This window comes from Manis pentadactyla, chromosome 1 (assembly GCF_030020395.1).
Source record: "Manis pentadactyla isolate mManPen7 chromosome 1, mManPen7.hap1, whole genome shotgun sequence".
In the NCBI taxonomy this organism is placed as follows: Eukaryota; Metazoa; Chordata; class Mammalia; order Pholidota; family Manidae; genus Manis; species Manis pentadactyla.
The window spans coordinates 195,073,973-195,091,258 of NC_080019.1; the positions used below are offsets into that span (position 1 = coordinate 195,073,973).

Genomic DNA, 17,286 nt, shown 5'->3' on the forward strand with positions numbered 1-17,286 from the left:
AAGAGCCTCAGTAAATTCCAAAATATTGAAATCCTACCAACCAACTTTTCAGACCACAAAGGCATTAAACTAGAAATAAACTGTTCAAAGAAAGCAAAAAGGCTCACAAACACATGGAGGCTAAACAACACGCTCCTAAATAATCAATGGATCAATGACCAAATGAAAATGGAGATCCAGCAATATATGGAAACAAATGACAACAACAACACTAAGCCCCAACTTCTGTGGGACACAGCAAAAGCAGTCTTAAGAGGAAAGTATATAGCACTCCAAGCATATTTAAAAAAGGAAGAGCAATCCCAAATGAACGGTCTAATGTCACAACTATCAAAATTGGAAAAAGAAGAACAAATGAGGCCTAAGGTCAGCAGAAGGAGGGACATAATAAAGATCAGAGAAGAAATAAATAAAATTGAGAAGAACAAAACAATAGCAAAAATCAATGAAACCAAGAGCTGGTTCTTCGAGAAAATAAACAAAATAGATAAGCCTCTAGCCAGACTTATTAAGAGGAAAAGAGAGTCAACACAAATCAACAGTATCAGAAATGAGAAAGGAAAAATCACAACAGATCCCGCAGAAATACAAAGAATTATTAGAGACTACTATGAAAACCTATATGCTAACAAGCTGGGAAACCTAGGAGAAATGGACAACTTCCTAGAAAAATACAACCTTCCAAGACTGACCCAGAAAGAAACAGAAAATCTAAACAGACCAATTACCAGCAACGAAATTGAAGCGGTAATCAAAAAACTACCAAAGAACAAAACCCCCGGGCCAGATGGATTTACCTCGGAATTTTATCAGACATACAGGGAAGACATAATACCCATTCTCCTTAAAGTTTTCCAAGAAATAGAAGAGGAGGGGATACTCCCAAACTCATTCTATGAAGCTAACATCACCCTAATACCAAAACCAGGCAAAGACACCACCAAAAAAGAAAACTAGAGACCAATATCCCTGATGAACGTAGACGCAAAAATACTCAACAAAATTTTAGCAAACCGAATTCAAAAATACATCAAAAGGATCATACACCATGACCAAGTGGGATTCATCCCAGGGATGCAAGGATGGCACAACATTCGAAAGTCCATCAATATCATCCACCACATCAACAAAAAGAAAGACAAAAACCACATGATCATCTCCATAGATGCTGAAAAAGCATTTGACAAAGTTCAACATCCATTCATGATAAAAACTCTCAGCAAAATGGGAATAGAGGGCAAGTACCTCAACATAATAAAGGCCATCTATGAAAAACCCACAGCCAACATTATATTGAATAGCGAGAAGCTGAAAGCATTTCCGCTGAGATCGGGAACTAGACAGGGATGCCCACTCTCCCCACTGTTATTTAACATTGTACTAGAGGTCCTAGCCACGGCAATCAGACAAAACAAAAAAATACAAGGAATCCAGATTGGCAAAGAAGAAGTCAAACTGTCACTATTTGCAGATGACATGATACTGTACATAAAAAACCCTAAAGACTCCACCCCAGAACTACTAGAACTGATATCGGACTACAGCAAAGTTGCAGGATACAAAATCAACACACAGAAATCTGTGGCTTTCCTATATACCAACAATGAACCAACAGAAAGAGAAATCAGGAAAACAACTCCATTCACAATTGCATCAAAAAAAATAAAATACCTAGGAATAAACCTAACCAAAGAAGTGAAAGACTTATATTCTGAAAACTACAAGTCACTCTTAAAAGAAATTAAAGGGGACACTAACAGATGGAAACGCATCCCATGCTCATGGCTAGGAAGAATTAATATCGTCAAAATGGCCATCCTGCCCAAAGCAATATACAGATTTGATGCAATCCCTATGAAACTACCAGCAACATTCTTCAATGAACTGGAACAAATAATTCAAAAATTCATATGGAACCACCAAACACCCCGATTAGCCAAAGCAATCCTGAGAAAGAAGAATAAAGTAGGGGGGATCTCACTCCCCAACTTCAAGCTCTATTATAAAGCCATAGTAATCAAGACAATTTGGTACTGGCACAAGAACAGAGCCACAGACCAATGGAACAGACTAGACAATCCAGACATTAACTCAGACATATATGGTCAATTAATATTTGATAAAGGAGCCATGGACATACAACGGCGAAATGACAGTCTCTTCAACAGATGGTGCTGGCAAAACTGGACAGCTACATGTAGGAGAATGAAACTGGACCATCGTCTAACCCCATATACAAAAGTAAACTCAAAATGGATCAAAGACCTGAATGTAAGTCATGAAACCATTAAACTCTTGGAAGAAAACATAGGCACAAACCTCTTAGACATAAACATGAGTGACCTCTTCTTGAACATATCTCCCCGGGCAAGGAAAACAACAGCAAAAATGAACAAGTGGGACTATATTAAGCTGAAAAGCTTCTGTACAGCAAAAGACACCATCAATAGAACAAAAAGGAACCCTACAGTATGGGAGAATATATTTGTAAATGACACATCCGATAAAGGCTTGACGTCCAGAATATATAAAGAGCTCACACGCCTCAACAAACAAAAAACAAATAACCCAATTAAAAAATGGGCAAAGGAACTGAACAGACGGTTCTCCAAAAAAGAAATACAGATGGCCAACAGACACATGAAAAGATGCTCCACATCGCTAATTATCAGAGAAATGCAAATTAAAACTACAATGAGGTATCACCTCACACCAGTAAGGATGGCTGCCATCCAAAAGACAAACAACAACAAATGTTGGCGAGGCTGTGGAGAAAGGGGAACCCTCCTACACTGCTGGTGGGAATGTAAACTTGTTCAACCATTGTGGAAAGCAGTATGGAGGTACATCAAAATGCTCAAAACAGACATACCATTTGACCCAGGAATTGCACTCCTAGGAATTTACCCTAAGAATGCAGCAAACAAGTATGAGAAAGACCAATGTACCCCTATGTTTATCGCAGCACTATTTACAATAGCCAAGAATTGGAAGCAACCTAAATGTCCATCGATAGATGAATGGATAAAGAAGATGTGGTACATATACACAATGGAATACTACTCAGCCATAAGAAAAGGGCAAATCCAACCATTTGCAGCAACATGGATGGAGCTGGAGGGTATTTTGCTCAGTGAAACAAGCCAAGCAGAGAAAGAGAAATACCAAATGATTTCACTCATCTGTGGAATATAAGAACAAAGGAAAAACTGAAGGAACAAAACAGCAACAGAATCACAGAACTCAAGAACGGACTAACAGGTACCAAAGGGAAAGGGACTGGGGAGGATGGGTGGGTAGGGAGGGATAAGGGGGGGCAGAAAAAGAAGGGGTATTAAGATTAGCATCCATAGCGGGGTGGGAGAAAGGGGAGGGCTGTACAACACAGAGAAGACAAGTAGTGATTCTACAACAGGTTGCTACGCTGATGGACAGTGACTGTAAAGGAGTATATAGGGGGGACCTGGTATAGGGGAGAGCCTAGTAAACAAAGTATTCGTCATGTAAGTGTAGATTAATGATTTAAAAAAAAAATGCAGTTCCTATGTGGTGACCTCTAATGAGTTCTACACAATGATATAAAGGACATATAAAAGTGTAGGCAAAGGGTCTGTATGTGTTTATACAGAGGATCAAAGCCTAATTTGGCTACCCCGAAAATGAACTAAGATACGATATGAAAAAGAACTTCCAACATCAGCACTCTCGGGAAGACTCATGACAGAAGATGATCAGAAAAAAAAAAAAAAAAAAAAAAAAAACTTCAACAAAGATCCACGCACTGTCACAGGTGTAGATGCACTCATCCCACCAGTTCCTAGACTTGCCATGGGAAAGATGAAGGTGATATCTAGGCTGGCCTGTGCATGCAGTAAAACAAAAAATGGACTGGATCTATACTGTTGGAACTCAACCAAGAATTAGGAGAAGTGCAAATTGTAGCACTCCAAAATCTTACAACCACAGACTATTTATCATTAAAAGAACATATGGGATATGAACAGTCCCCAGGAATGGGGTGTTCTAGTTTATCTGAATTCTCTCAGACTGTTTAAGTTCAGTCGGACAATATCCACCATATCATAGATAAGTTTTCACAAATGCCTAAGGTGCCTAACTGGTTTTCTTGGGTTCACTGGACATGGCTGGTAATTACAGGTATGCTTTGGTTAGGTAACTATATTCCTATTATGTTAATGTGTCTGCACAATTTAATTAGTCGTTTAAAACCTATCCATGCTGAAGTTACTCTACAAGAAGATATGTCAAAGAAATAATCAATCTTCCCAGGTTTTCTTCTGCCTGCTACTTCTGTAGCTTTTCTTCTTCCTACCTAATCACAACCTTTAAATAGAACTCGTGCCACATGTCGAATTTACCGAGTATCATAATTCTTCCAAGTGGTAAAGACACCTCAAGACAAAAGCTGGGCATAGAAGCCACAGGGCATAAATATGCAAAGAAGTAAAAAGCTAACCTTTTCAAACGATAAGGCTTCTCTCTCACTTACCAACTTAACATTTCCCTGTATGGCCCCGGAAGATGACTGGTTAGCCAGAGACGGGTAAGATTCCTCAAGGGAGGAACAACCTAAGACAGGCATAGTCGCAGGGGGCCATCTGTTGAGAAAATGGGGAGCAGCAGAGGTGAGGCTTAGAACCTCCCCCCTCATGTTCTGAGAGAAATCTTCTGCATACATGGATGTTTATTGCCCTCATCTAGCGCAGATTAACACATAGTCTACAGGCACACACCTGATCATCTACATTTGCTCTCTTACAATACTAAACTCTGTTTTCTACCTTTATCTCGTATCTACCTACCACTTCAGCATTTTATTAAAAATAATAATAATAGAGAAATGTGGTATCCACATATAAATCAAGTTTAAAAATCAAATGAATATTCATATTTGAACTGACTGTGTATAGTTCATAATGCAATAACAAAACCGAAAGCTTCTGTGATGACTGCCCTTGCACTGTTCACCATGTAACATATTCACTATGTAAGAATTTGTACTCCATGTAAGAATTTGTTCGTTATGCATCAGAAGATTGGAGACTGACGAAAATTAGGCATGGGGTGGATTAATGATTGTGCATTGAGCATTGACTCCCCTATACAGAAATTTATTGTGGTTAACAACTATTTGATCAATAAATATGAGAGATGCCCTCACAATATATATATATGTATATATATATATATATATATATATATATATATATATAAACACACTTCCAATTGTAAAATAAATAAGTAACCGGGATGTAATGTATAGCATAAGGAATATAGTCAAAATATTGTAACAACTTGGTATGGTGATACCTGGTACCTAGAATTATCATGTATATAAATGTTGAGTCGCTGTGTTGTACACCTGAAACTAATGTAATGCAATGCTGTTGTCAACTACCCTTCAATAAAAAAAAAAAAAAAAAAAAAAAAAATCCATATGAGAGCAGGGACAAAGACAGACGCAGCCAGGACAGTCCCAGGATGCACTGCCCCAGTCTCAGCGGCAGCACACCTCAGTGGCCCTCTGAAGACTCAAAGTCACCCTGCCTGTCCAGGCCATGCACGTGCCAGCCTGGATGACCCACAGCTGGAGGTGGAAGGAAAAGGGCTGATGCTGGGATGACGGGGGCAGCCCAACACATCACACCCCACTGCTGAGTGACTTGGTCAAAACACGGAGAAGCGGGCTTGCCGCCAGCTGGCAGCACTGAATCCCAGCCGTGGCTGACGAGCCTGGTCTAGGGTCGGCCTGGGCTGCACACAGGCACCTGAGAGGCAGATGCAAATGTAAAAATTATCAACAGAGAACACAATCCTGGCTCGTGTGGAACAACAGTGATCCCTCTGAGGGCAGGGAGGCCAGGCCCGAGAAGATACACAACTACAGCAAACAGCAAGCCGGCCACCCTGCTGGCAGCGCAAGCTCTTCAAGAGGCGCCCTGGTCAGCAGGTGCGTCTGGCTACCAGCTCTGCAAGTGTGGAGGCCTGGAGAGATGAAAGGGTCTAAACATAAGCAGACAGACCGGGCCAGCAAGGAATCACACAGCCTGAGAGGACGCAACACCAAAGGAATTCAGAGGCTAAGTCACAATAATCTCCCACCTGTCTCCCTATGGGTGTTTGCCCCAGTGCCCCACATACCCACAGGGCCCATGGGGATGTCAAGGGGAAGCCACAGGAACAGGCACCATAAGCCAGCCCTTCATTCTGGGAAAATGTGCCCTGTCATGGTAACCTAAGGCCTCCCAAATGGCAGCAAAGCTGGAAAATGGCCTAATGTGGACCCCAGGGTTCGGCTGAAAGGTGTCACAGCACAACTGGGAGGACAAAGGCTGAAGAGGAGCCAATGGAGACATAAGACTTGAAAAAGTTGACCAAGAGACAACTAACTGGGCAAACCTCAGAGGGCAGCTGACCAACACTAGAGGGGTGCCACTCACCCCAACAGCCCACAGGGCCACAGGCTCCCCTGACACGTGAGAGAAGAAAGGAGAGGGGTGCAAACAGTGAAGCAGCTGAGATGAACAAGCTCAGGCCCACACCCTCATCCATCCCATAGGGGCAGGAGGAAAGCCATGTTCTGGTATCCCTCTGCAGAGAACCCATCAGCAGCAAAATGGCCAGAGAGAATCTAAAGTCAGGGCTAGCCAATGCGGAGATTAAGTGGGGTCTGATCAGGGCACAGAGAAAGGGCTGCAAGGGTGCTCCAGACCAGGAGTGGCCGCAGGGGCAGGGTGTGCACTCAGGAGCCTTCTTCTCAGCGCCCCTAAACCACCTTGGGTGCAGGACAGGAGAGGGTGGGTGGTTGGCGCCCGGCCAGTGCATCGGGAAATGGCAGTGAGGGGATCTGCAGCTGCTGACAGAAGAACAGAGAAACACTCATGAGCTCCACAATGGGGTCCAGGTGAGCTAGAAGGAAGGGGAGATTAGAAGGAAAGAGAAGTCATGAGGAGAGGCCCTCCCAGGGGACTTAAGGGAATGAGGGGAAAGGAGCAGGAACAGAGACGTGTGTGTTGCTACGACGCAGTTTACCATTTCAGAAGCTGAACCAAGTCCAGGCTGTGACTGCAGGAGTGGATTACTTACAGTGAAGAGTGCTTAACATCTTGAGCGCAGAAAGGCAAGTGACCTTGACATCAGACTGCTGATGAATCACCACAGTGATGTTCAAGTCATTCAAGGCAGCAGGAAATGGGGGAGGAGGAAGCCACCAGACACAGGCTCAGGGAATGAGGGAAGTGAGAGAGGGTGATGCTGAGGTAACTGGCTGCTTGAATGCTGGAGAAGGAAGTCTCTGCATGAAGTGGAAGAGAAATAAATTTTTTTGGACTTAACAAATGAAAGCCAGGATTTCCAGATTCAAATTTCAATATAAGGAGCTTGGACGTCACCACTCTATTCTAACAAGTGAAAAGCTGAACAAACTGAAAAATCAACAGCACTTCTTGGATCCATAAGAGAGGAGAGCACACAGGGCGAGTCACTGCCTCCAAGATCGGAGAGACAAGCGACTACAGAGGGTCACGGCTTTACCAGAGCACAGACTTACAGGTGGAATCCCGGGAACCAGAGCACAGGGAGGAATATCTGAGCCTCATCAAGAAGTTGCTGGAGGCCCAAAGCAAACAGACCTGAAAGCGAAACCTCCAGGGCGACCCGGTCACCATGCAAGGTTTGGGAGGCCTCACAAATCATAAAATTTACCTCCAGGAGCTCAACCAGGTTTCCACAGCTGAGAGAAGGCAAAAAGAACCACTTTGTGGGAAAAAGAGAACTCTGTTCTTCCCAGCCAGGCCCACCCCCAGGGGCAGCTAGTTAGCCAGAGCCTGACCAGTCCCGGAAAGGGACATCCCCAACTCCAGCCCACTCCAGCCACCCTGTCCCACTTCCTGAGGGGGAAGAAATACTGAGGGTACTTGTGCAGCTCATGTCCATAGGCACAGGCTCACTGCCAGATGGAGTCCTAATCAGAGGGCTGTCCAACAACCCCCAAACCTCACCATGTTACTACAGGCCTATTTCTAGCAGTTCCTGTTACCCAGGACATCATCTCTGGTTATAGAGGAAAATTACAAGGCATACTAAAAGGCAAAACCACAGTTTGAAGAACCAGAGCAAGCATCAGAACCAGACTCTGACATGGCAGGGACGTTGGAATTATCAGAGAAGAAATTTAAAACAATTGCAATTAATATGCTAAGGGTACTAACAGATAAAGCAGACAGCATGCAAGAACAGGTGGGCAAGTGTGAGCAAAGACAGAAATCCTAAGATAGAACCAAAAAGAAATGCCTGAGATCAAAAACACTGTAACAGAAAAGAAGACTGCCTTTCACAGGCTTACTAGCAGACTAGACATGGCTGAGGAAAGAATTCTGAAGTAGAAAATACTGTAATAGAAACTCCCAAAACTGAAATGAATAGAGAACCAAGGCTGAGAAAAAAAAAAAAAAAGAATATCCAAGGACTGTGGGACAACTACAAAAGGTATGCCATACACATAATGGGAGCACCAGAAAGAGAAGAGAGAGAGGAAGAGAAGAAGTATTTGAAACAATAATGGCTGAGAATTTCCCACACTAATGTCACACCAAACCATAACTCAGAGAACACCAACCAGGGTAAATACAGAAACAAACTACACTTGGGCATACCATTTTCAGACTGCAGAAAGTCAAAGATAAAGAAAACATCCGGAAAAAAAGCCACAGAAAAAAACCCTTACCTACACAGGAACAAAGAACTGTATCCAACTTTTCAGAAACACACAAACAAGAAGAGAGTAGAGTGAAATATTTAAAGCATTGAGAGAAAAAAAACCCACCTAGAATTGTGTTTCTAGTGCAATTATCCTTAAAAAGTGAAAAGAGAAAGACTTTCTCAAACAAACAAAAACTGGAATTTGTTGCCAGCAGACCTGCCTTGTAAGAAATGTAAGAGTTCTTTAGAGAGACAGACCATAGCATAGGTCAGAAATTCGATGTACAAGGAAAAGCAATAAAAAAAGAAATAGTGACAGTTAAGTAAAAACTTTTGGTTTTCTTATTCTTAATTGATCTAATTATGTAATAGTTTGTTCAAAGTAATAGTATTTGATTATGTATGCTTATGTATTATCTTATGTTTGCATGCATATACAAATACATATATATGCTTATGTGTAAGTGACATGAATACCAGCAACAATACAAGGAACAGGAGCAGTTCCCCAAGAAGACATAACAATTAGTAAGGTATATGCACCTAACAACAGAGCATCAAACTGTGAGGCAAAAAGTGATAGAACTGCAAGGAGAAACAGATGAGTCCACTGTCAGAGCTGGAGACTCCGACAGCCCTCTATCAGCAAAGGACAGACCCAGTAGACAGAAAATCAGTAACGAACACAGCTGGACTGAACACCATCGATCACCTAGATATGACTGACACCTAGGAACAAAGACTAAGTGGGGTTATTTCATTATCTGAAGGCACTCACCCTATAAGTGCAATTGTGTATTATTACTTGAAAGTGGACTTGGATTAGCTATAAATGTATTGTAAACTGTAAAGCAATCACTAAAAAAATTAAAACAAATAAAGAAATGTAACTGATATTCTAAGAAAAGAGGCAAAATGGAATCATATAACATGCTCAACTAAAACCACAAAAGGAAGGAAAAGACTGGGAGACAAAAACAGGAACAAAGACTAAGGGCAACAAATAGAAAATAGTAACAAATACATCAGACATTAATCCAACTATATCAATAACCACTTTGAGCATCAGTGTTCTGAAGCACCAATTAAAAGACAGATTGTCAGAGTGGATCAAAAAACAAGACTCACCTACACGTTGTCTACCAATAACCCACTTTAAAGACATACAGATTGTCAGTAAATGGATAGAGAATAATATGCCATGTTAACAGCAATCAAAAGAAAGCAGGAGTAGCTGTATTAATTTCAGACAGAGCAGACTTCAAAGCAAGGGAAATTATCATGGATAAAGAGGGGCAGCACATAATGATAAAGTGGTCAATTCCCCAAGAAGACATGACAATTAGTAAGGTATATGCACCTAACAACAGAGCATCAAACTGTGAGGCAAAAAGTGATAGAATGCAAGGAGAAACAGATGAGCCCACTGTCAGAGCTGGAGACTCCGACAGCCCTCTATCAGCAAAGGACAGACCCAGTAGACAGAAAATCAGTAAGGAACACAGCTGGACTGAACACCATCGATCACCTAGATATGACTGACACCTACAGACTTAATCCAACAGCAGCAGAATGCACATTCTTCCCAAGCTCACATGGAACATTCAGCATCACCAAGAGGGACCACATTCTGGGGCAAGAACACACCTTAACAAATTATAACAGAAATAATACCATATCTGCTCCCAAACCACAATGGAATTAAACTAAAAATCCCTAACAGAGAGATAACCAGAAAATCCCCAAATAGCAGAGATTAAACAACACATTTCTAAGTTAACACATGGGTCAAAGCAGAAATCTCAAGAGAAATAAAAAATATTTTGAACTATATGAAAATGAGAACCAACTTGTTAAAATTTGTGTGATGCAGCAAAAGCAGGGCCTAGAAGGAAATTTATAGCACTGGATGCATATATAGAAAAGAGGAAAGATCTCAAATCAATAATCTAAGATTCCACTTTAGGAAACTAGCAAAGGAAGAGAAAATTAAATCCAAACTATACAGAAGAAAAGAAAGAAGAATTAGAGCAAAAATCAATGAAATCGAAAACAGGAAATCAACAGAGAAAAATCAATGAAACCAAAAGTGGGTTCTTTGAAAGATCAATTAAACTGACAAGCCTCTAACCAGGCTAGCTAAATAAAAAAGGCAAGATATATGTGACTAATGTCAGAAATGCAAGAAGGGACACCACTACAGATCCTGTGGGAATTGAAAGGACAATAATCAAATACTATCAACAATTCTATACATACAAATTTGATAATTTAGATGAAATGGACCAGTCCTTGAAAGACAAAATTTGCTAAAACTCACACAAGAAGAAATAGATGATCTGTATAGGTCTTTATCTACTCAAGAAATTGAATTAATATGTAATAACCTCCCAAAAAGAAAGCCTCAGATCCAAATGGGTTCACTGGTAAATGCTACCAGACATTTAAGAAAACTATACCAATTCTCTACAGAGGACTGAAGTAGAGGGAATAATTGCTAACTCATTCTATGAGGCCAACATTACCCTGATACCAAAACCAAGCAAAGACATTACAAGAAAACTATAGATCAACATCTCTCAGAAATCCTCAACAAAATATTGGCAAATTAAATCCAAAAAGTATAAATAGAATTATGTATCATGAGCAAGTAGGATTTATCTCAGGTATACAAGTCTGGTTCAAAATTAGAAAATCAGTTAATATAATACATCACATCAACATACTAAAAAAGAAAAATCATGTAATCATATCAATAGATGCAGAAAAAGCATCTGACAAAATCTAACACCCATCCATGATAAAAACTCTCAGTAAACTAGGAATAGAGGATAACAACTCAACCTGACAGACTACCTACAAAAAATCTACAGCTAACAAACTTAATGGTGAGAAACTCAAAGCTGTCCCACTAAGATCAGGTATAAGATAAGGATGTCCCCTCTCACCACTCCTTTGCAACATCATACTGGAAGTCCTTGCTGATGCAATAAAACAAGAAAAGGAAATGAGGTATACAGACTGGGAATGAAGACATAAAACTGTCTTTGTTCAACCATCTATGTAGAAAATATGAAGGAATGAACAAACAAAAAAACCCTCCTGGAAGTAACAGGATTATAGCAAGATTGCAGGGTACAATATTAATCAATTACCTTCCAGTATAACAAAAATGTACAAGTGTAATTTGAAATGAAAAACACAATACCATTTACATTCACATTAGCACCCCCCAAAAAATGAAATACTCAGGGATAAATTTAATTTAAAAATACAAGATCTATATGAGGAAAACTACAAAACTATGATGAAAGAAATCAAAGAACTAAATAAATATATATCCCATATTCATAGATAGAAAGACTCAATACTGTCAAGATGTCAGTTCTTCCCAACTTAATGTACAGATTCAATGCAATCCTAATCAAAACCCCAGTGAGTTATTTTATGGATATTGACAAATAGATTCTAAGATTTATATGGAGAAGCAAAAGACCCAGAATCACCAAGACAATATTGAAGGAAAGGAACAAAGCTGGAGGACTGACAATAACCAACTCCAAGACTTACTCTAAAGCTACAGTAATCAAGACAGTGTGGTTGGTGCCGGCAGTAACACAGACAAACAGACCCATGGAACCAGAGCTCCCAGAAATAGACCCACATAAATATAGTTAGCTAGCTGATGTTCAACAAAGGAACAAAGGCAATACAATGGAGCAAAGACAGCCTCTTCAAAAAATGGTGCTGGAACAACTGAACATTTACATACAAAAAAAAATGAATTTAGACACAGACTTTACACCTTTCACAAAAATTCAAACTGGATCACAGACCTAAATATAAAATGCACAATTTTAAAAGCCCTGGAAGATAACATAGGAGAAAACCTAAGTGATCTGTGAGGTGGTGCCTTTTTAGATACAACACGAAAGACACAATTCACAAGAAAAAATAATCGATAACCTCAACTTCATTAAAATTAAAAACTTCTGCTTTGTGAAAGATAATGGCAACCAAGTGAAAAGCCAAGCCACAGAGTAGGAGAAAATATCTGAAACTGACCTATCTGATAAAGAACTATCATACAAATATGCAAAGAACTCTTAAACATCAAAATTTTTATGGGCCAAAGGCCATAACAGGCTCCTCACCAGAGAACACACACAGACAGCTGACACACAGCTGACAAGATGCTCCGCATCGTATGTCATGAGGGAAACGCACACTAAAACGAGATGCCACTGCACACCTACTAGAATGTGCAAAATCCAGAACACTGACAACACCAAATGCTGCTGAAGATGTGGAGCAACAGGATCTCTAATCATTGCTGATTGAGATGTAGCGTGGTACGGCCACTTGGACGACAATTTGCAAGGTTCTTAGAAAACTAAATATCCTCTTACCATATGATACAACAATCACATTCCTCGGTATTTACCCAAAGGAGCTGAAAACTTCATGTGTATACAAAAACCTACACATGAACTTTTACAGCAGCTTTATATATAATTGCCCAGACATCGAAGCAACCAAGATGTCCTTCACTGGGTGAGTAGATAAACAAACTGAGGGCCATCCAGATAATGGAATATTATTCAGCACTAAGAAGAAATGAGCTATCAAGACATGAAAAGATATGAAAGACCTTAAATGTGTATCACTAAGTGAAAGAAGCCAATCTGAGAAGGTTTCCAACTATAGCACATTCTGGAAAAGGCAAAACTATGGAGATAGTAACTATGGTTGCCAGAGGTGGGGAAGAGATGAATAGATAGCAGAGGAGTTTTAGGGCAGTAAAAATACTCTGTTGAATTATAATGATGATATTATATAATACATTTGTCTAAAAGCACTGAATGTACAAAACCAAGAGTAAACGCCTACATAAACTATGGTCTCTGGGTGATTATGATGTGTCAATGTAGGTTCAACCTTGGTGAAAAATGTACCATACTGGTGAGTGATGTTGACAACGGCAAAGGTTATACATGTTTGTGAACAGGAGGTACACGGGAAATCTCCACATCTTCCTCTCAATTTTATTGTGAAACTAAAACTGCTATAAAAAAAATGTCTTTTTTTTTTAATTCCCACCTCTGAGGATGAGAGAAGCCTTTGATTATGCAGGTGGCAAGGAAAGCAAAATCCCCAAGAAGAAGCAAGTTACAGTCAAGGCATGGAGAAGCCAAAAAGAAAAGGAAATACTTATAGCACAAAAATGGTCCTTGGGGTTGGGGTAGGGAGAAAGAAAGGGCCTAGTCCCAGAAGACTCAAGGTTGGACCTAAGCGTGAAGAAGAAAGTGAACAAGGCATGCAAAATTAAAAGACAGCCAAAGATCAGAGTGAGAAGGCCTGCCTCGGGCCGGTGCATGCAGAGATCCCAAGTGGGGACAAGGCTGATCCTCCGCACCTGGGCTTTGCTCAGTAGTCGGTAGGAGACTGCCAAGAGAGGAAGCGAATGTCTCTGAAAGCAATCTCCCATTGCAAAGGACAAGAGCTCATTAGTGTGCAGATGCACAGCGCTCCATGTACTGGAACCAGAGAGGCTAGAAGAGATCCAGCTCTCACATAGAGCTTCACCTTAGAAATCAGAGCAGGGGTTTAGCTGGTCCCATAAACACTGACCTTGCACAGCCCACAGAAACAAAAGAGACAATAGTTAAGTATCCAGAATACATAAAGCAAAGCAGCAAATCATTAAGAAAAATACAACCCAATAGAAAAAGGGCAACAGACATGAACTGGTAATTCACAGAAAAAAGCTCAAATGTTAACATGTGAAGAGTAGTCTCAACCTCACTGGCAATCTAAATCTAAACAGATAGGCAAACGGACAGACAAACAATATAAATAGACAATGCAAATATTCTTTGTAAGAATATATAATGAAGTGTCGATGAGGGTGTAGGAATCCCAGAACACTGACAGAGCGGGTGGAAGTGCTTGCCTTGGGACCGATCTGGCAGCATCTCATAAAACTGTAAATGTGCGTGCCCTGCTTCTCCAACATCCCACTCTGGAAAAACCCCCAGAGGGGCTCTCATACCACTTAGCAAGGAAGTATTTGCTGGAGATGTGCACTGCAGCATTATACTTATAGAATAAAACCTGAAAATAACTTAAATGTCTCAGTCAGGGGAAAGACAATCCAAATGGTACAGCTCTTTTAATGTAAGTTATTTAAAAGAACTAGATCCTTAGGCACCCTGTAAAAATACACACAGGACTGTGTAAGTTCTCCTGCACTGTATTACATGTATTGTTCAGGCACATACATTTGTTAGTACAAAACACCAAACGGACTGTAGAGTCTGCTTCTAGGTAAGATGGAGTAAATACATCCCATCCTCTTGCTTCCACTGAATGCTGTAAATTCTGAACGGATTACATGGAGCAGCTATGTGAAACCCTGAAAAGTAAAGGGCAGCAGGCAGCTTGGGGAGAAGACCTAAACTGTCAGAACCGCCAACCAGCAGTGAGCTTGCCACTCAAACCCTCAGGCCCAGGAGGGTTGACCAGCTGACCCGCGCGGAGCACCAGAAAACGAGTAGGAGTAGGAGTGGACAGGCATCTGCTGGCAGGGACCATACAGCGGTGGGAGCCCCCAGGCAACCTGAACTTTGAGGAAGAGAACCTTCCTCACCACTGGAAGGAACTGAGGCCCTCTGAGCTCCTGGTGCCTGGCCCTGGATGTGGGCATAGCTGCAGAAACATGTGGCAGGCAAGACACACAAAGCCGCAACACTCTAGGTAACGGACTGAGCTACTGAGTGCCAAGGACACGGTGGAGAATTAATGCAGACACTGTGCTGGCAGCAGGAGCCCAAGGGGTTCCACGTGTAAGGAGGATACAGGGTGCTGTTGTGGCTTGAAGATGGGGTGGAGTCATGTGATAAGAAGTCCAGTCAGTCTTAGAGGCTGAAAGTGGCCCCACCTGACAGCCAAGGAAATAGGGACCTCAGTCCTACAGATGCAGGGAGCTGGATTCTGCCAGAAAACCCAAATATGCTTGGGAGCAGACTCATGCCCGGGGCTGCTGGGAGAGAGCACAGCCTGGGCAACACCTTGACTCTGGCCATGCGAGCTCCCAGGCAGAAACCCCCGCAGGCTGCTCTCCTCCAGGGCTGTACGGCAGATGTTTGTGGCCACTCAGTTTGCAGTGATCTGTCATGCAATAAAAAATGAATACAGATTTTGGTACCTGGAAGAGGGCTACCACCATAACAAATACTATTTAAGTTCATTTTGAGGTAAATAATAAAACTCTGAAGTATCACATGATAGCATTTGGGGCTCTCTTATGTCTCTCAAAGGAGAACACTCCTTTTGCTTATATTATTTTTCTAAAATAGTATGGAGTGTGTCCCTTAATTCTTCAGGCAATTTGTTTCTTCTATTTTTTAGAACAACTGCCAAGTTAACTGTGTTTACTTGAAAAAGAGGCCCAACAAGTGAATTCCAACCAATATGTAAATCAACATGAGCTTTTTACTACTATCCACCATACACTTTGAGTTTGGTACACTGTCCTGGCTTCAGGTCCCCCAGAAGCTGCAGTATGGTGTCCAAGAGCACCCGACTGGAGTTAACCAGGAATTCACGACCACAGGCTATGGCAGCAACGTCTGCAACAGAAAGACAAAACCAAGCGTCAGTCACTGTCGCTGCAGAATCTAGAAAAGCTTGTCCACGAGAGTACATGCCATTGCTTTCCTTTGGACAGGCAAAATGAAAACACATAATAGCCCACAAGGCACTAAAAAATGGTGTTATCCACAGAGCAACAGCCCAGAAAGAGCAACTGGCAGCCACAACAGTAAGACAGAGAGTAATGTCCTGTGTGATTAGCAAATGCCTTATTAGCAGAACAGAGCACTCCGATCCAAAGACACCTGCAGCCGGACCGCAGCTCAGCAAGTAGACACCCAGCTCTGGGTACTGGACCAAACAGCTATGGGCAGTCAGGATCCAAACAGAAGGTGCAGCCTGATGACGTCATCTGGGACCAAGGACATGAAAATCTACTTTCAATCCCCACGAGTGAAATCCTAATAACTTTAAACCATGATACCAAACTGAAATCATGAGGTCAAAAGACAGCATGGAAACTGATTCTGAAAAACACTTTTTCTAAATTTTACATCTTACTGGGGGTCAGCAAGTATCATGCTTCTTCATGCTGGGGTCCTCCAGAGGCACCCTGGAGACCAGACCAAGGAGTTACCCCAGCTCTCCCTGGACATGTGGCAGCAAACACTGCCTGTGTCAGCATTTCCAAATGCCTGCAGGGGCGCACCAGCGATGCAAGTCTGTTTATGTACATGCTGGCAGGATCTTTCTTTAGCCAGGTCTAACAGTAAAACCATGACTCAAAGTGACTAAAGCTCCTCCCTCAAGTGAGCAGGTCAAGGTGGAAGAGAAGCAGGCAGCAGCAGCCCTGTCATCCTCCGGACTTAACAGAAATGCTTCTAGTAATTCAGTGAGGGTGATGTCTGAAGGATGATTCTGGTCGATAATCTTTACTAGTTTAAGGAGGTTCTCTTCTACTTTTTGTTTGCT

General features: G+C 41.5%; 1 protein-coding gene across 6 annotated transcripts in view; it reads right to left on the minus strand.

The window, feature by feature from the left end:
- The window catches only part of HSF2BP (heat shock transcription factor 2 binding protein), a 136,907-nt gene that overhangs the window by 61,659 nt on the left and 57,962 nt on the right, over positions 1-17,286 (minus strand). For 5 of the 6 annotated variants that reach the window (XM_057505055.1, XM_036912147.2, XM_057505066.1 and 2 more), the window contains one exon: positions 16,235-16,352. The exons of the other annotated variant lie outside the window; for it this stretch is intronic. In XM_057505055.1, coding sequence (XP_057361038.1) covers positions 16,235-16,352 — 118 coding nt within the window. The remainder of the gene's footprint in view (positions 1-16,234; positions 16,353-17,286) is intronic. 6 annotated transcript variants of the gene reach the window in all.